A 20,064-nucleotide genomic window follows, 5' to 3' on the forward strand; every position below is an offset into this window, starting at 1 on the left:
TCTTGAGGTAGCAGTTGTTTGGGTGTCTGCTTTGGAGGCCTCTGCTGTTTAGGTAAATTTTTACTCAGAGCCTCCGAGTATGTCTTTGTGTGTTTATGTGTTTGATTCAGTGGTGTGGTAGCATTATGTGAGGCTGGTTTTGTGGTGTGTGTAGTTGCCTTCTCCTCCTGTCTGGTCTTGCCAGTCCTGAGTTGAGAGCTCAGCCTCCAGTTTGGCTCAATAGCTGCATCTCTCGCAAGTATTTGTGTTATGTGGGAGGAGGAGAGGGTTGTCTGTGTACATGAGGCAATTGTAACATTGCCTCAATATTCCCAGATTCACCAACTGGGCAGGAGAGGACGCCAGCATCTGGCCCTTCGACATGCTAGAAAAATTAAGAAATTAGGTATGAGACTGAATAAGAGAGGACTTAGTAAGGAAGTGAGTACTCCTGGGGGGGTTTCGCAAGTGAGGGACTTTGTATAATATAGAAGTGACAAGTGCCGAGCTCTTTTTTTTTTTTTTTTTTGAGAAAAAAAAAAAACCTTTTAGGAACAAGTGCTGCGCTTTTTAGTCAAAGGATATACTGTTTAGGTTACTAGTAGAGCAGTTCTAAGGGAAAAAATGAAGAACAGACTTTATGGAGCCAGAAAAAGTTGTTAAACCGGCTCTGCCCGATGCTGCTCTAGTGGCAACTCCACGCTAAAGCGTGCTTTATAGCAGGGGGCTGGAAAAGGCAGGAAATTACCCAAAATGGCCACTGAACTACACTGTCTTAAACCACTCCTCTGAGGACAAACAGGCAGCTCAGTACTCCCCACTCCCACTGGTGAGTAAAGAAACTTCCCCCTGACCAAACAAAGAAAATGGAGAAGTACAGGAACCAAGACAAAGCCCAGGGATCAGCAAAATCTGATCACTGGAACAAACTAGCCAGGAAAGTTAGGAGAACAAGAATAGTTTTTTTAAGTTTTTTTCACAGACAGAACAGAAAACACAATAAATGCTTTGCTTTTCGATTAAATGCTATCAAAAGCTAGTACACTTGAGTGCATTAGCCTGTAGTTTAACTTTTAATCAAACTTAAACTAAGAAGTGCAACCAACAATTAAAGCTTATAAAAACAGGAAAAACAGGTAATACCACTATAAAATAGACAGAAACAGTCGTCAAATAACACAAATGGTCGAAAAATGCAAGAAAAAATACTTAAAATCTGGAAAGTTGCTTTTTCTGTCCTCTGTTGCTCTAGGAACTCTTTTGGATACCACGAGGAGCTGTGCTGAGTTCTCTACAAAACAAAAGGCTTCTCATCCAGGAAAAAAGAGGTCATTGTTCCCCTCTACTCATCACTCAGACCCATTGTAGGAGTACAATGGCCCTTTTGGTATGTACCTCACAAGACATCTACAACTGGAAAGGCCACAGAAATACCTCACAAAGAGGATTACCGGCCTCAAAGAGATGCCCTATGCAGACAGTCTCAAAAAACTGCAGCTTTACTCTGTTGCATATCGCCTACTCAGAGGCAATCTCTGCCTAACACACAAGGCTATGTCAAACCCAGAGCTTTTAGACATGCTCCACTTAAAGAAATCCCAATCCCTAAGAGCTACACACATTCTACAGACCTAAACCTCGTCACCACAATAAACAGAACATGCTGGAGGGATAGATTCCAGTCCCAGAGACTTCCAATACTCTGGAACAAACTACCTATATATATATATATATATATATATATATATATATATATATATATATATATATATATATATATCTCAAACAAAGCTCCTCATTAGCACTGTTCCAAGAAAAATCTTGATGATTGGATGGGAGATAGGAAATTCACCACAGGGATCACTTCTGTGGCTCTGCTCGACAGTGGCACAGGAAAATAATTTTCTTGGGTGGCGAAAGCCAGGGTACCTTTGGCTAGGTTTATATAGGCCCTAGGGCCAATAGCCTAGTACCTACCTATGAACCGAGAAAGACATTCAGTATTAAAACTTATTCCACACAGAACAAAAATGCAAAACTACCTTGTGACTAGCAATTAATAAGTATGCTGCATAGACCTGCTATAAAACGTAGCCCCCTCCACTCTTGGCAGTAGACGTGCTTACCTTTTTTAAATCTGCTCCATTATGCTGCACTACTTTTGTCTATAAACATATTTCCACCATGCTTAACCATAGGAAATCATGCCCCTCTCACCAGTACTCATCTCTGGAACCAAGTCTGTTAGGTGCTGTCCCTTCCCCAACACATACACAAAATAATCTATTAAGATCCAACTTTTGCTATCTGTCCAAAACTGCAATTGTAATTAATATCTTAGGTATTCTAGCCCCAGTAATAACCAATCCATTCCCTACCCCCTTCAAAATCAGATCCACCTCCCCCCCCACATTTCTGAAAACTGCAGTAAAACAACTAGATCTCCATACTTTTCCTTTCTTATTTATCCCCCTCCCCAAACGCAGTTTTGAATGATCCACCCAAAAATTATTTTTATTTGCACAGAGTTGGAGCTATCTGCCCTGTCAGTCGCTTTACTCGAGAACAGTCACTTTCCACTGTTGGGACAAGTCCTTATCAGAACCCCTCCCCCCTCACTTCACATACTCCAGTTTTCAAATGAGGCTACTAAGAAAAGATGGCACTGTAACCTCACCTCATTTTCCTATTGTATTAAAATGAGTCACCTTTCCTAAACTTTATCCTGTCATTTGAAAAATAACCAATTAATTCCTGAAATCTCAAGCCATTAACAAATAGTCATGCTAAAACTGTGACAAACATGTCAACAAAAACCTGCACAGCTTAATATGAAACAGGACATGAAAACACTAACCTTGTTGAGACGAGTGTCATCTGCTTCGATTCCAACACTATCAAGGATTTTCTTGATGTCCTTGGCTGAAGGGCTTGAGTTGCCACCAAGTGTGGCAAGCAGGTAAGCGGCCACGTAACGCATTCTAGTATTAAAAAAAAAATAAATATTTGTTCAGTGTGAATGCACAAGTTAATTAAAAGCTCCAACAAATTTAAAGGTGAATGCAAATATCTTCTAAAGTATTACCAGTTCTTTTACCTCACCATGGCTTTGTTACCAGGTAAGCTGCATTAGTCAAAAGTCAGTTCCAAATTCCCTCCCCGGGGATTATTTTCCAACCTGGCTCCCAGTGTCATGTCCACGCCATGCTACCAGCTTGTCTTCTACATCAACTTACTTGTCACTGTGGCCAGTGGCAAATCTTAAGGGCACCCAAGGGGAGCATGTCTTTGCTTCTATCCTGGAAAGGGGAGGGGTATCCTTTAAAATTCTCTTCCCCCTCAGCCCCACCACACTTTTTGGTTCATCCCAGGGTAACTTCCCTTACTGGACTATGCCACCCCCAAGAGCATCATCCCTTACTGGACCATGCCTCCCTCAAGAGTACCATCAACAAACACCCTCCTCCAGGAAAGGCATGCACATCCCTCCCTGCTGTTCAGTAGCCAGAGCTGTTAATCAAACCTGGGTTGACAGTCATTGTGAGGGTTTTGTCCCTTCACTCCACTAGTGGGGCCTAAATTTAACCAAGTGCTGAAAGGACACCAATGGATCACAACCATGAAAACATAACATATCGTATAACACAATAAGCAATTAAAAGGTAGCAAGTCTGAAGTATTATAAACAATTTAAGACCATAAAAGGCAACAAGATTAACAGCAACTTTAAGTCTATTAACACAAGTAAGCTGTAAACCTAAAGTAATCCGGCAATCTCCAAGTGCAGTTGATGCTGCCTTGCCACGGCAGCAGCAATGTGAATATTCATGCGGGTGCAGGGTCCGTGCAGCTAGAGGCATGTTTGGGGCGGGATTTGCTACTGCGCATCCAGCGAGGTACTACACTTAGTGATTACCAGTAATCCATTTTAAGTTCTAATATGCTGACTTGAGCAAGTATCTAACAAGAACAAATGGCACATGATAAAATACGTGGTTTGGGGACTAAGAAGGTCCAGTGTTAAAAAGCTTGTTCAATGGAAATCGATGTCCTAAGGCAAATATAAATGAAGTCACGTCAGCTCCAGATTTGTCAGGCATTAAAGACCGGGATCTCAGAAAGCTCGATATACATAGCACAGAGCTGTACATTCCACTAGCACAGAGCTGTACATTCCACTGTGATAGAAAAGGCTTGCAACAAGAAAACCTTTCGCCAAGTGGACGAATCCAGTTTACCTTGCACAACCTGCATCTTAGTGTTGAGAGAGCAAGACAGTTTGTATACACTGCTGAAAATATTCAAAATGCAATGAAGCAGAGATAACTATACAAATACACAGCAAATACGTAACAAATGTTGGGAAAAAGTCAGGGGCTAGCCACAATTTTCAAGTTTGCAGAATGGCACGTTAGATATGTATGGTCAACCAATGGCCAAGACTTGGTTTAGGGCAGCAATCAGCAACATGAAAGATTAATCTAACCAAATCTTTTTAAAGATGCAATGGATGTTGCCTCCTGGTTAAAAAAAAGTGACCAGACACTGACAATGCTGGTTTTCCACAAGTTAGGCTTAGACAATTTTAAACACTACAAGGTCACAAGTCAGCCAAAAAAGCAACCTGCAGCTCCAAATACATGGTCTATGACATGACCAATATACTTAAAACAGCCAAACGGAACATACCAGAACTGCAAGCGGTCACATCTGCAATGAGATTGCTGTTGTGGAAGCAGCACTTAACATAAACAGTAAATGTTCAAAGTCCTCTCCTACAAGTAGCCTACACCAAGTGGGTTATATGTGACGGATCTACACAGTCTACCTGGTTTTTATGCCTCGAGTCAAGTACCAGTGTGTGTATGTTTGATTATTGCTTGATCTGACATGCTGCTACAATACTATATGCTGCTAATATTGTAACAATATTATATGCTTAAGAGCAGGCCTTGCTCACTGATTACTGGCAGAACTTTTGTTGACCTGTAAGTTATCAGCTTAAAAGATATTTACCAGAATACAGGGATTTCAAAGAGGAACTATATCAAGTTTTGTGGGCTAACTGTTCTTCAGAAAAGGGAAGTAAGGCACAAGATCAGACATTACGAGACTTGTTTACAACTTAGGAAATGATCTGTAATTTTCTAAAATATTCCATCAGCTCATGAGTTTGTGATCAAGGTCATTAGTTGAACCTGTTCAAGACTATAAAAAGCTCAAATGGAAATCATAACCATCCGGATTTGATCACAGCATCAGCCTGAACTGAGGAGAGTGCCATTTTGCCAGTGTCGGCCCTGCCTTGACTGGACAGATAGCTGCACTGAATAGGAATGAAGTCTCCCTATCAGTGGTAAAGATGATTTTGTTTTTGCATATGCTTGTAAGTACATGACTTATTAGTTATACATGATTTATCAGTTGTTTATTTAGTAAGTTTTTGTTTAATAAATTAAGTTTGAGCCTTGGCGTCTTGTCATTTCTAATTCTGTATTAACCTCAGACTTTAAACGGACTAGTTCAGTTATATCATGCCAAAAATACAATGGTCAACCTGCCTCCAAAGTCTCTAGCTCCTCTCTCCACACATCATCTAGGTAGCCAAGGCACAAGTTACCCAGCACACAAAACTAGTTCACACACCAAACACTTCTCTCTCTTTCTGTGGGCGGGAAGTCCTGAACTACCTAAATAAACTATACACAAAAACAGAGAAAAACAAGGGAGATGAAAGGAGGGTGCAACTACTGCAACAGTGAGGTCTCTGAACAAGTATCATTATGACAAGCACAACTTAAACGGTTATACATTTATCATTCTCACTGCTGCAGTAGCCTAAGAACAGTGGATAGATCATAGCTTATCTAACCTGGGAGGAGGAAGGATAAGGATCCAGGAGTCTGTGGAGAATGGTTCTTGCACCTAGCAAACAGACCTGGCCTAGAAAAAGAATTCAGTTTGTATTTTTTTGTAAAAGTACAGAGGACCAAGTAGCTGCCTCTAGAATCTCCCCTTTCCAATGTGCCATCAGCGAAAAGGCTCTAGTGGAAATGACCCTTGATGCTGCCTGTAATGGCTTCACAATGGAACAGACTGGGACAACCATACAGATATGGTCTGTATAGAAACTGGCTGATCCTTCTCGTTCCTTCACTGGAAATAAAACAGCTGATCGGATATCCTACAGGACGTGGTTCAAGATAAAACCAAAGTTGCCTCTGCACATCGACAGCAAGAATCTGTTCTTTTTTATAAGACTAGAAAACAGGGAGACTGGCTACTTGATTCAATGTAAATGTTGAAACCAATTTTGGTATGAAATGAGGGTTTTGATCTTAACGCGACTTACTATGGAATACTAAACAGGATTCACCCACCACGAGAGCTTTCAGCTCATTCATCACTCAGAGCTTCAAAACGAATACAACAATTTTTTAAGTCATGAACTGTACTCGGATGAGCAGGTTCAAAAGCTAGACAAGGATCACCTTTCCAGCACAAAGCTAAGAACCCAAGAAGGAGCCACCTGCTTTCTGTGTGGCCCAAGAAACAAAACCCTTTTTAAAAATTATTTGACCAAAGACTGACATAGAGACAGGACTCATGGGCAGGCATGCTGAAATGTCAAAAACACTAACACAGATAAAGTAAGAAAGGCCAGAGGAAAAAAATTCAGAACCAGAGGTACATAATTCCAGATCTTGTACTACCTCCTAATTAAACAACTGGAAAACCTCTTCTATTTGCTAACAAGATTTTCCAATAGGCCTTCTTGCCTTTTAATACACATTGCATGTAGTCTAAATAAAGGTGTCTAAAAGCCAATAAAATTGAATCATACAGGCAGTGAGTTGTAGAAGTTAAAGATCGGGGTGCATGATTGAAAAAGCTTGTGGAAACTGCCCCTGACCAAATCCATGAAAAGGGAGAACCGCCAGTGTTGCCCAAGACAGAAAGGAATTACCACAATGACATTGAGAGTCCTTCTGAATCTTCAGAATTATCCTGGGTATCAGTGGAAAGGGCAGAAATGCATAAACATCTGCCCAAGGGAACAAAAGCACCTTCCAGACGCTGCTGCAAGGAGTCTGAACAGAATCCGCTTAGTTCTACATTTTGAAGAGACAACACAACTGAGTGTTTCCCACATTTATATTAATTCCTGAAAGACGACCGTTTAATTTTTATTTGTAAGAAACTGACAGGGTCCTCAACGAGAAGGCCTGGAGAATAAAACTACAGCAATATCCCAGGCCACCAAAACCAGCATGCAGAGGGTAGAACCTGGTGTCCCCTTGCTTATATACCATATCACTGCAGTATTGTCTGTTACCACTTTAAAGGTCCTGGACACCAGAAACTCTATAGCATGGCTCATCCCTACAGTTGATGTGCTTTGCTCAGTCTACACTGTTCTAAAGACTATGCCCTTTCACCCCCACAGAAACAGCACCTATGCAATATCAGATCTGCATATGGTTACAGACTAAGAAGATCTGAAAGAAATGGGAGGGTCTGGACTTAATGAAATCTACCCTCCATTAAGACGGTCACCTCTTCACAAATCCCAAAACTGGAATTTGAAACTTCAGAGGATGAGAACATTGGGTCCTCATGGTTTTGAGAAATGAACCAATTTTCTCATGTGAAGACTGGCAGAAGAAATCATGAGAACTGCAGCCACGAACAGTTAGGAATATTTTACAGGAATTTGAAGTCAAGACTGACTGGAAAATCTCAGGAACATTCCTAGATGAATGTCTACCTTCTCATGCGTTAGGAATGCCTTTTGCATAGAACAGCCTAGAAAGCATCTAAGAAGCAATATCGAGTGGGAAGGAAATTAAGATCTTTGATGAATTCTTTCACCTTTTCTGGTCCGCTGATTGGCAGATTTTTATGGTGCCAAGGTGCCAGCCCAACCTTCAACGAAGGCACGCCCCTTTACGCATGTCTTTCGAACGCCACTCGACCGCAGTGAGGACATGCAGACTCCACACAGAAGGCACCCCAGCCGAGAATCGAATGGGAGAACCTCTTGCTGCATGGCGACAACGCTACCGCTGCACCACCGCGGCTTACAAATTAAGATTTTTGACTAATGGTCTGAAAATCCAAGTCAAGGAGATATGAAACCCTGGCAAGGGACTGCTGACGCTTGGATGAGTAAGCTTCTGAACTCTCTGCCAATGGGTATGTGACAAGCACCTTTTAGGCCTGGTGTTACTTAAAACTGTAATTCGGCAAAAGGAAGGATTACCCAGTGCTATCCGTAACCCCCCTGAACCACTCAAAACCCATGTTTTTGAAAAAAGTAGAAAACTTAGATTCTGAGCAAGATTCAAGAAATCTTCATACCATCTTAAATTAAAATTACTCTTCAGACTGAGCACCCGAGTAATAGCTGACCAAAACAGAATTTCCGCATTTAAAGGAGAATTTAAAATCTCAAACTTCACCTATCTATATCAGCTAAGCAGGTAATTTAACATATCGGGCCTTGTAGCTCAAAATTCTAAATGCCAACGTGGAAGAAAAAAAATTATCAAACCTGTTAAAATGCCTTACCATCTTTACCAGGAAAGGTGGTAGCATTAAGTTATTAGCAGCTGGAGAAGAAAACTGCCTGTTATGACCCAAGATGAGAACGTATTTATTAGACTGAGGAAACAGTCTGCCTTTTTCAGTACAGAAGCTTGACCATCAGGATTATTGAAAGCAAAGTCAGACATCCTCCAAGTCTGGCATGACAGAAGTGTTATACTTTTCTAGTCTAGAAGGAACTGGTTTCCAATGAAAAATATTTGTTCTAGACTGTTTCTACAAAAGATTAAATGTCATCAGAATCACTATCGGGGCAGAAAAAGACTCTTGATAAGAGCAGGGATTCTTCAGTGTTATCTGAAGCATCACCCTCCTGAACAGTCCCTATAACCAATGACAAAACTGCCTGTTCTACAGGAACTAAAAACTGCAATAAACCATTCATGTCGTTAAGTTACCTGTGCAGCACACCATGTGGTACAAAAATTCTGAACATCAGGGTGCATTATTTTTGGTAGGAGCAATGTTAGAGGGTCGGGAGGAAACAGTGCCACGACAGACTCGCCCAACAGCTGAGGGACTGAAAAGCTCATGAAATTGCTCCTCTGAAGCACAGAGCCCCCCCAGCAACAAGAAAGTACTGAAGTGTCTGGCACCTAGGCTGTTGTTTTTTTCCATTAGGTAGCTCATGCCATAGCAGCGTAGACATGTAGATAGCCACAGATTAGGAGACTGCACAGTCATATCCTTGGCATGACATAACCCACTGAGCACGAGCTACTACATCAATGAGACTGCTGAACACCACAAAAGGTAAAGGGGACAAGTCATACAGAACTTCCAGCATCAAGGGATGAATCAGTTTGGTGTGTCAGAAGCCATCAGAAAACATGATAGAAACTCAAAAGCAACCCTGGCACCACCAAATATCACTGGCAAAGATGACACCTGTAGCAGAACAAGGGTAACCATTAAGCCATTTGACTGAAACAAGGGTTACTCCAAGGTGAGAAACCAGTGCAGACCAAGTACTAAACCAAGTGAAATGATTCACACTGGTCAGTGAACATGCAGTACACCAGCAGTCCACTGTACACCAGCACTGCACTCTACAAAGGTTAAAACTACTGGACCAAATTTCTGGGGCAATGTTGTACATTTGAAAGAAAGTATCAATACAGCATAAAAGCTTACCTAGAACAGTAAAAAAAAAAAAAAAAAAAAAAGGAGTTGACCACTGTACATTTTGAAACCAAAGTTTCCCAGGCATCTATGGCACTTCTAGTAAACAAAAAAGATTTACTATGGCAGTAAAAAGATATGAATAAAGCCTGAAGTGTTTTCACAGGACTAATTATACTCATAAGGTACCCATCACTGGCATCTTGAAACATTCACTTGTGCCAGCTTTCAAGGGAGAGGGTGGTATCACTCAAGAAAATGGAGGTAACAGGCTTCAGACAAAACAGCTCTAAACAACTTGTCAACTCTAGTTGTATGGCTACAACTGCAGAACAAGCCACAGTCTGACAAGTGTTACTTGTTAACTCTGAAAAGCCACTAGGCACAAGCCCCCCCTCCCCCCAGGAGTAAGCCAGGACCCTTAAGCGACTTGTTCACACCCCCACAGAAGACAAATGAAGGTTCAAGGAATCGAACCCTGGGCATTAGCAGCTCACATTCCTAAATCAAATATTATAATGGCAAATTTAACATTAACCTGTATTTAAGGACTGAATTTTGAGTTGAAAGACTTGCACAGACCTGCACCTATTTTCTTCTTGTTAACAAGCAAGGATAACAGATCTGGACATAGATCACATCCACTCATAACACAGAACAGGTCAAAGCACAGCCATCCAGTAGTAACAAGCAGGTTGTGGAGTGAAAGAAAAACCTAGAAAATGAGACACCCTGCCAGCACACTAGACCTCAGTTTTAATAAGTTTGTAAAAAAATAAAACCAGCATCATGTAGGAACTAAGTCAGGACTTGGCAAAGGATCATGGCAAGCAAGAAGGCTGAACCCATGCACCAGAACCCCTAATAAAAGGCTCATGACATCTTGAAAGCGAGTTAATTGCAAAACCTACGATGGTCCAATAAAAGGTTAACATCTGTGTGCATGGCTGTCCTTAACCCTAAGACTCAACACAAAGTGTACCCTTAAAGCTTTACTTTGAAGTGATGTCACAAACTTTTGTTTCATCACAGAATCAGCACACTGTTCTAGTGGTCGTGTTACTCATGTCACACTACTACTACACAACAGCTTGTAGTTCTCATAAGCACCCAAGGCCAAACAGAGAAATTGAAAATACAGGGCCCCAGAAACATGAATTTTTGCAGAGCAGGTTCTTCCTCCTTCCATCCTGGTGCTGGTTACTTGCACTGACCATGAGTAATTTTGTTTGCACACCTGCTCTTTCTGAATAGCTCCCCTCTTCCCCCCTCTCTTCCTCTACCATTTTTTTTTATTTGGACCCAAGGGCAGCTATGCAAACAACTGTAAATTCATGTGGCAGCAAGTACTGTAACAGAAAAACGAGACCCCTGTAATTCAGATCATATGATCAACACTTGCCTAGTACAGTGATCACTTCCTCGGGTCACAGAACAAAACAAAAAGCACGACTAAGGATGCAAGAAATCAGTAAACAGAATCAACACTTGACCACAATGCTGCATCTAAATATGCTGGCTCAGTTCATAGGTTCATAGGCAAGTACTAAGTTATCTGCCCATGGGCATTTATAAGTCTAGCCACAGAGTGATGGCTTTCGCCTCCCCATTAGGTTAGTAACATGGGCCTCTGTCAACAGGGCTCCTGAAGTGATGCCAGGGTAGAACTTACGATTACCCATCCACTCACCAAGATTTCTCTTGAAGTGGGTCAGAGAGGAGCTGTCTCGAATATGGATTGGGATTCTATTCCAGAGTGAGGGGAGGCGCTGGGACAGGAATATATCCCTCCAGCATGTCATGTTTATTGTTGTACATAGTTTCAAGTTAGTTGCTAGAACGAGTGGTTCTGAGGGATCTTTTTTTTTTTTTTTTTGAGGTGAAGCATGTCCATTAGTTCAGGGTTTGACATGGCCCTATAGGTCAGGCATAGGTCACCTGAGCAGACGGTAAGCGACTGAGAACAGCTGGAGCTTTTTTAGTCGTGCTTCATAGGGTAATTGTTTAAGGCCCTTAATCCTCTTAGTGAGGTACTTCTGTGGTCTTTCTAGTTGATGCAGGTGTCTAGTGAGGTACATCCCAAATGGGGCATTGTACTCCATCATGGGCCTAATAAGTGAGTAGTAAAGGGGCACAATCACCTCCTTGGATCTGAATGAGAAACCTTTGTGATCAGGTGTGCCACATAGAAGGATTTCCTGACCGTTTTAGCTATGTGGTTATCAAAGGAGAGCATGCTATCTACTTGGGTACCCAGGTCCCTAATTACTTCTTCTGTACTTCGTGGATTGCCATCTATGTGGTAGTTTGTAGGTACTTTGTTTTTCCCAAATGGGATTACTATGCATTTTTTGGCATTTAGCTTGAGGCACCAGGATGTCTGTCTGTGTCAGCTGGAGAGTCAATTATTTCTCCCAATTTACAGTCATCTGCGAACTTGGTTAGCCAGTCCCTCTGCCTTTGTCTGTACTTCGGAGAAATATATACCAAACAGGAGGGGTCCCAGGACTGAGCCCTGTGGCACTCCGCTTGTGACTGGTTTAGAGTCAGACATGGCGCCTGACACTCTTACCATGTGGGTTCTGTCTCGCCAACTGGCAACCCATCTCGTGACATGGGGGCTGATATTTAAGCTGGTGAGTTTGTCTAAGATTCCTGAGTGTGGGATGGTGTCGAACACCTTAGCGAGGTCCAGATATGCTGTGTGGACCACCTTCCCTTCATCCATGGCCTTGGTGACCTGTTTCGAAGAAGTCGACCAAGTTCAGGAGGCAAGATCTACCTTTAAAGCCGAACTGGGTGGGGTCCAGTGTCTGGAGGTTCCCAATGTCCCTATTAACGAGCTCCATGGCTTTGCAGACCAAGCTAGTCAAGCTTATAGGGCGATAGTTCCCAGGGTCAGTTGTGGCATCACCTTTGTGGAGTGGTACGACTGTTGCTGTACGCCATTCTTTGGCTACACAGCCTGTAGAGAGGCTGAATTTGAATAGTGATTTGAGATGGGGGGTTAGTTCATTTTGAAGCTTGTGTAAGACGCAACCCTGGGATAGCATCTGGTCCCATTGATGCTGTGTTTTTGGCCTTTGCAAGGGCTGTCTTTACTTGTGTGTCAGATATCTGGAGCGTCACATTCTTCTGGGATGGGAGCTAGCCCCTTTGGTGGACGGGGGGGGGGGGGGGTGAAGTTTGCACTGAACTTATCAGCCAGGATGTTGGCAATGTCGGTTGGTTCACTGTATTTATGGCCATTATGCACTAGCTCTGAGCATATCTGACAGTTTGCCCCTACACGCTTGACATAGTTAAAGGCCTTGTGGCTATCCTTAGAGTCATTAGCTATTTTTCTTTCGAAGTTGGCCTTGGATGATTTAATGAGGGAGCGCAGTTTTTTTTACTGATGTTAATCAGAGATGCCTTTTTATTTTGGGATTTTGTTCCATCTTGCAGGAGTTTCCTCCTTCTGTTGTAAAGTTTATTTATGGCCGGGGTCCACCAGACTGGCTTCCTCTTTTTTGAGGAGTTGGTCTTGGTTTTACTTGGGATGGCTCGGTCCATGCATTCTTGAAGATGTTCATAGAATGCACTTGTAAAGGATTCTGCCATTGGGTCATAATTTTCCATTTGATTGGGAGCTTTGTAACTTCCCACCTCGGTCTTGAGGAGTGTGAAGTTGGCTTTAGAGAAGTTTTTTACCTTGATTTCCTTGACTGGGGGTGGGGGGGGGGGGTTGGGATGTAGATGTCTAGTGTGATTAGTTTGTGATCTGATCTTACCAATGACGAGTTTACCTCAGGTGTGGAACATAGGTTCCCCCATGATGGTGATGACCAGGTCCAGAATGTTGTCACCTCTTGTGGGAGTGGTGACCAGCAGTGCAAGGGCGTTTGAGTTTATAAACTCAAAGAAGCATTGGGCTAGGGCGTTTGAGCAGTTTTTCCAGTTAATGTTTGGATAGTTGAAGTCACCCAGTAGCACTGTGTTGGGTAGAATCTTCATACTTTCTAATGTTCTCAGGAATGCTGTGTGAGGGTCCTGAGACAAGGTGGGAGATATGTAGCAAGCTATAAATTACCCGCTGTCAACTGTACTTGGATGGTCGCAGAATCCGTGTACTGTGCTACTAACCTGGAGGTGTGGGTGTTCTTGATGAATATGGACACACACCCTCCTTTTGTGTTCCGGTCCTGGTTTTGGGACCTAAAGGTATGGTAGGAGTTATAGCCTGGTAGTGCTGGGGTGCTCTCTGGAGCCTTGAACCAGGTTTCTGTCATTGCACATACGTCAATTTCTTCCATACTAAGGAGAGCCTTGAGTGCGTGCATTTTGAGGTTTAGACTTCTGGCGTTGAGCAGCATTACCCTCAGTTTTTGTTTACTATTGCTGTTTATGGAGGCGGGTTTGTCTTTTGAGCCTTACCTAAAAAAGGCAGTACTGTGGTGGCAAGAGTCTTGGCCAGTACTCGAAAGCCCAGGGGCAACAGATGCAAGCAGTCTCTGGCAAAGCAACGTGGCTTGTCAAGCATGTCGTCCCAGGCTGACAAGTACTGGATCCCCTTTGAATGACACCAGTAGTTTAACCAATTGTTGAAACTGATCATTTTTTCTTCGTATGCTGGCATCATTTTGGGTGAGGGCAGGATGCTACTCAGAGTTAGTCATACCAGCCTGGGCTACATGGTCAGAGAGCCCCTCCAAATCTTTCTTCATGTAGTCCAGGGAGGTACGTCTCAGGTCATTTACGCCAACATGTACAATGACAGAGTCATATTTGTACTTGTTGTGGCGTGACCTGAGTGCATGTGTTATGTGGCGGATTCTGGCACCCGACAGGCAGCTAACGGTAACCTTCTCCTTGTTCAGTCTAGTCAGTGGGACGTCTGTGTGCCTGATAATAGGATCACCAATTACTAGTGTGTTATGTGCGTTATTTAGCCTTAGGGGCTGTTTTTGCTTGGCACACTAATGTTGTGACGTATGTGTTACCTGGTTTCTGTTGTGGGGTGGGGGTTGCTTGGGTGTATGCTTAGGAGGTCTCTGTTTAGGCAGGTTCTTATTTAGAGCCTCAGAGTATGTTTTTGCGTGTTTCTGAGTTGTTTTCTGGTGCAGCTATGGCTGGTCTACGAGTCTGGTAATGTGGTGCTAGTGTTACCCTTCTCCTTGTGACTGGTTGATCCAGACGTGGGTTGAGAGAGCTTAGCCTGCAGTTTGGCTGTGTAGCTGCATCTCTCACATATGTTTGTGTTGGTTGGGAGGAGGAGGGGGTGTCTGTGTAAATGAGGAAATTGTAACATTGCCTCAGGATGCCCAGATTCACCAGCTGGACTGGAGAGCACACCTGAAGCTGTCCCTTGAACATGCCTGAATAGATGGTTGGGACTGTATTGCTGATTGGAGGAGTAAAGAACCTTATACTTCTTGAGTATAGGGCTGAAGTGCAAGCTAGTGCTAGTTTTAGTAAGTGCCGGTCTTAAATTGCCTAATTTCTAGTGCTAGGTTGAAGTGTTTCAAGTGAAAAACTGAAAGTGCAGACTTAGTGGAGCATGGAATAGTTTAACCGCAGCTAAACAGTGCTGCGCAAAACCGCGCTAAGCGATTTTTATACCAGGGAGATTCAAAAAGGATAGAAATTAGCCCAAAATGGCCAATGAGCTACAAGTTGCTGGGCTGGGACCACTCCTACAGGGACAGATAGGCTGCTCGAGTTCCCTCTCTAAAAGTGAACAAGGAAGCCACCTAACTATCCAAGTATGATATGGGCAACACAGGAACCTTTACAACAGTCCTGGATTCAGCAAAGCCTGAAAACTGGACTAGACTAGTTCAGAAAGGCGGAAAACTATGAATATTTTTGCATTTCCCCCCCCAGAAACAGAAATGCAGAGCTTAAATTATTTTAAATACACAGAGGAGGCTAGCGCACTTGAGTGTGTAAGCTTGCGACTATGTTACAGGTAACAAATGCAAAAACAACAAACAGTAACTTTTTTCAAGTGAAACAAGGAAGTACGTACAGTAAGCAATGCAGATATCACTAGGGATCCACAGAAGCGCTGAAAAGCCGCGTTTTAGGTGGAATTAGCGTTTCAGGGAAATAAGCAAACAAACAAGCATACAAACAAAGCTAGATTCAGCAGGCTTGGATCTAGTCTATGCTACAGCAAACAAGGTGTACCAATGTCAGTAAGAAACAGTTCAAATATGCAGGCACTATAAGCCTTTAGTTAAATCCATTACCCAAAGTGCAGTGCTACTGAATTAGTAATTAAACTGAAAATTACTCTGACCAAAGGGGTTCTAGCATGTATTTAAAACCACCTCTAAATTTTCTTTATGTAGACATGTGTCCCTTTGTAACGCAGCCAATATATTCAGTGTAAGCATTGCAGACCTGCCTACACTGTTTAAATGCCATTACATACAGGCATAAGCAAATGCTGAGTATTAAAAGAAAACAAACATCTGCACATACATCCAAATTCTTAGCCTGTTACAGTAAATACTGGCAGTGTAGTTAAAAAGTACAAGCGTCTTAACATTATGAGCTGAGCACACTGAACCGGTGACCGGTAGTGCAACACAATAACACTACATGTGTATACCTACATGCAAATGGATCCAAGTCAAAATGTTGGCCAATGTGGTGAACTTTGCCCTTTTCTCCACTGTACTGCAATCTCAGAGTTGGTATATTTAGTTGGGAAAGGGCCAGAGGGTGCAGTCCACCACTTGGGTGGGTTTTATTTGTTTGTTTTTTTTAAGTTTGGCCGATAAGTCTAACACACTGAAGCATACTTCAGTAAAGAAACTGAAGTATCATTTAGGAATTATATAACCTTAACTAAAAAATACTTTTAAGCAGCTTTGCAAAACCCATTTGTTGGAAGCATTCGGCAATAGCATCAACTAAACATTCAACCCAATCTCACTGTTCCTTCTAAGAAAAGAGCTACATGCTAAAACTGTGGCTTACAGAATGCCACGCCAAACTTCACACCCCTTAATACTGTACATTTTAAGGACACAAAGCAGACCATGGAACCTGAACCTACAAACAAGTGCAGTGTTGTGAAAGTAATAACTGGGCTCTATTTATCTGACACACAGCTAATTCAATACAATGCAAAGCCAGACTTTCTGGAAGAAAAATCTTACCAAACTCATGCTCACCATTTTTGCATGAAAAACAAAAACTAGAACTTTATTATGAAATTGGAAATGAAGGCTGCAAAAAGTGTAATATGAAATTGGCAGGGTACACACCATAAATATGCAACCAAGTTCACGGAGAATGATCCCCCCATGCAAGAACAAGTAGCTCCCTACCCCATTATAAGCTCCCAAATTATAAGACACCAAGGTTAACTATTCCCAACCTCAACAAACTTTTTCATCTAAAATCAACTATCCCCACAAACCACTGCATTATAAAATCTCTTCCTGCCTTGGATGACATTATCTCTGGCACTCTCAAAGGAACAGTGCCTGGAAAAAAAATTACACTGACCATGCCACTAAGTACCCAAGCTTAAAAAAAAAACACACAAAAGCTGTCTTTTTAACATCCACTCACTTTCTCCAACCTCATTCTTTTTTTAGAAGGAAGTCACTCCAGGTGGGTACTCTAAATCTTCAAATATCCTCACCGCTTCAACTGGTCTGCGTATCATTTTCCAACATCCCCCAACTCCATCTCAATTCCCCCACCAACCCCCACACGTACTCTAAGTGGTGTTGCTATACTCTTCTACCCCCCCCCCCCCCCATAGGAAGTAGTAACCCCAGCCAAACCATGTGTACTACTTTAGAGAGCGATTAGAAAGAAACCTGGGAATGGGAGGCGGGTTTTAAGTTTAGGCTACAATCTTGATATGAAGGTAACACCGTTGGGTTTAGGGAGAAAAGGGGAACTCTAGGATTAGGATCAGGGCTCCACTACAACTATAGAGTGTGTTGTGGGCTGTTACATCGCGGAGAGCGCTAAAAGTCACCAACTCCTAATTACGTGACGCCCTCTCCTCAAATCCGCAACATAGCCACTGACAATTTAATATTTCTTAAAGTAATCTATTAATGTTTGCCATCATCTAGTAAATAAAGCTGTTTCTGCCTGACGTCCACAGATCTCAATTTACGTTATCAAACTTAGATAACATAAAACTTGACTTTCCTACCCCACGAATAACTTCCCCATACAAGTTCTCACTACTTCCCCACATAATATGCATGGATTATGCACCCACCGATTATAACCATCCAACTGCTTGCATTTCAAATCAGCACTACATTCACTTTTATTAATTCGAAACTTTGCGCCTTGCCTTTTCAGTATCCGGAACGTAGACGCAATGGATGCGCAGTAGTTCCTTCAATGAAAACGCATGGGATGACTACAATGCAACCCCCCCCCGTGGATCAGTACTCTACCCAGCTGTTAGCAAACAGCTTTTAAGGCTACCCGAGGACTAAAGGTTTGTTTCCACGGACCTGCTTCACCCGACTAAGCAATTTAAGTTACATCTGAAAAAAAAAATAAAAACTGGGCACATTTCCAAGCTGTTCTCACGTTTTTAAAATAATGCTACCAACATCCAAGAACGCATCTTACGCACTGGCCTAGCCGCCACCCTTCTGACATTAACAAAAAAAGAAACGTAGAGGAAAACCAAAAACTGTATTTTCCGGCTGGGTTATTAAAACTTAATGAAACTGCCTCATTAATCGCACTATATAATAAACTCCATTCACCCTGATCAAAAAGTGGCAGTGCGTGAAAGCTCCCCATTCAAAAGCATTACAAATGAGTTTCATCTACAACCCAACTAGGGCCACATGTCACGTGAAAGCCACCAGTCCAGGCCTCGTTTTAAAACAAATATAAATAGCTTAGACTGGTAAAACTTGAAGTAAAACAATTGAACGGCAATGCCTTTTAAGGAAAAAAGTAAACAGATTTCTCTTTACACCAACAAATAGCAGTAACACTGCACTACTCACGTTTAAGTCTATTACAGACACGAAACGTAGTGCTCGCTTGATTCTTACTTTAAGAAAAGGCCGCGCGCCGCTGTTTCTCAGTATATAAGGCGAAGGCGGGCTGGGTCAGAGGTCGCGGAGAGGAAGTGATGTTTTTCAGATATATTTTTGCTTTACATTAGTTTAGTGCTGTTTAAAAGGAAGCTTAGAAACTATGCACGTTTACGTTAATAATTATCAGCACAGGGAGGAATATGGTGTGGTAAATATTGTGTTTACATAATACTGTTGGTGTATTACAAAGTAGTAAGGGAAGTGCTATTGGATTGCATGTAGCTCATAGCTATTTTGGTAACTGTTTGTAGCCATTAAATTCCCGGTCTGTAAAACATACATATCCATACAAAGGCTCTTGTCGAGAGATGTGCTGTATGAACACAATTTTGTATTTCTGTGTATTATGTTTGGGGATGCTATCCAAAACTCGTTGTTAATAAGTACCCAATTTAACATTTATTGCAAGATTTTCTTTTGGATATGTCCCCATACAAACAAAAGCAAGAGTGGAATTCCAGTATTTAAATTCAGCTTCCTGAACTAACACTCAATTCTGATCTGACGTCTGTCTTCAAATCTTTTAAGTTACCTTACTACTTCAAACAGGCTTTGTTTTTCAACAGTAGCACCGGCTTTCGCACGGCTAGAGTAGTTGACATGTCTAGTGCTGTTGATAGTACACAAATGACGCATGATTGCCTTGCCCTGCAGATTTGCCTTGTAATTTACCCTCTTTTTCATTGTAGTGAGTTGGTATATATAAGCAGCGGGTGTGGGTTTATAAATAAATTGTAGTATATCTATACGTGCCATACTTCTCAACTGTACAGATTTTCGCAGAATGTCTAGATTTCTGTTTCATATGATTGGTCCGTTTTTCATAAAATTGTGGTTTTCTGGCAAATCATTGGCAAGTAATTGAAGTCAGAAAATAGTGCTAGACATTTGAGTTTCAGACTTCATACCCTTCAGAAAATTCATGCTATCAAAAAACTGTTATTCTATAAACTTTCTAAGTTAGTAAGAACAATATTTAAAAGTTGTCCATATTTTTGGCCCTTTGCCCCCCCCCCCCCCCCATTATTTATTTATGTTGTAAAAGGTTGAGTGGTGTGTAAGTGGCTGAGGTGTGAAATTTCTTGAGTGTCAATTGCCTGAAGCCTAAGATGATGAGGAAACACTAATCACTGTTGTCCATAGAAAATCATTGCTGGCCCATTTTTTCTGCTTAATTTGAGATAGTGGCTTATTTTACTTCATACTTAAAAAAAAAAAAAAAAAAAAAAAAAAAAAAAAATACATGCTGCTTCGAGTAATCTTATTTTTG

General features: G+C 41.9%; 1 protein-coding gene across 2 annotated transcripts in view; it reads right to left on the reverse strand.

Moving 5' to 3' along the window:
* Positions 1-19,437, reverse strand: part of RPLP2 (ribosomal protein lateral stalk subunit P2) — a 44,528-nt gene extending 25,091 nt beyond the window's left edge. Inside the window, exons 1-2 of one of the 2 annotated variants that reach the window (XM_044076617.1) lie at positions 19,327-19,437; positions 2,837-2,960 (exon numbers count right to left, since the gene is read on the reverse strand). In XM_044076617.1, the coding sequence (XP_043932552.1) occupies positions 2,837-2,960; positions 19,327-19,430 (228 nt within the window). In that variant the 5' untranslated portion in view covers positions 19,431-19,437. Of the gene's footprint in view, positions 1-2,836; positions 2,961-18,701; positions 18,832-19,326 lie in introns of those variants that run through there. The other variant, XM_044076618.1, reaches the window with a different exon arrangement.
* Positions 19,438-20,064: the final 627 nt, after the last annotated feature.

Source organism: Protopterus annectens, chromosome 7.part0 (assembly GCF_019279795.1).
Source record: "Protopterus annectens isolate FY-2018-M chromosome 7.part0, PAN1.0, whole genome shotgun sequence".
Lineage (NCBI taxonomy): Eukaryota > Metazoa > Chordata > Ceratodontiformes > Protopteridae > Protopterus > Protopterus annectens.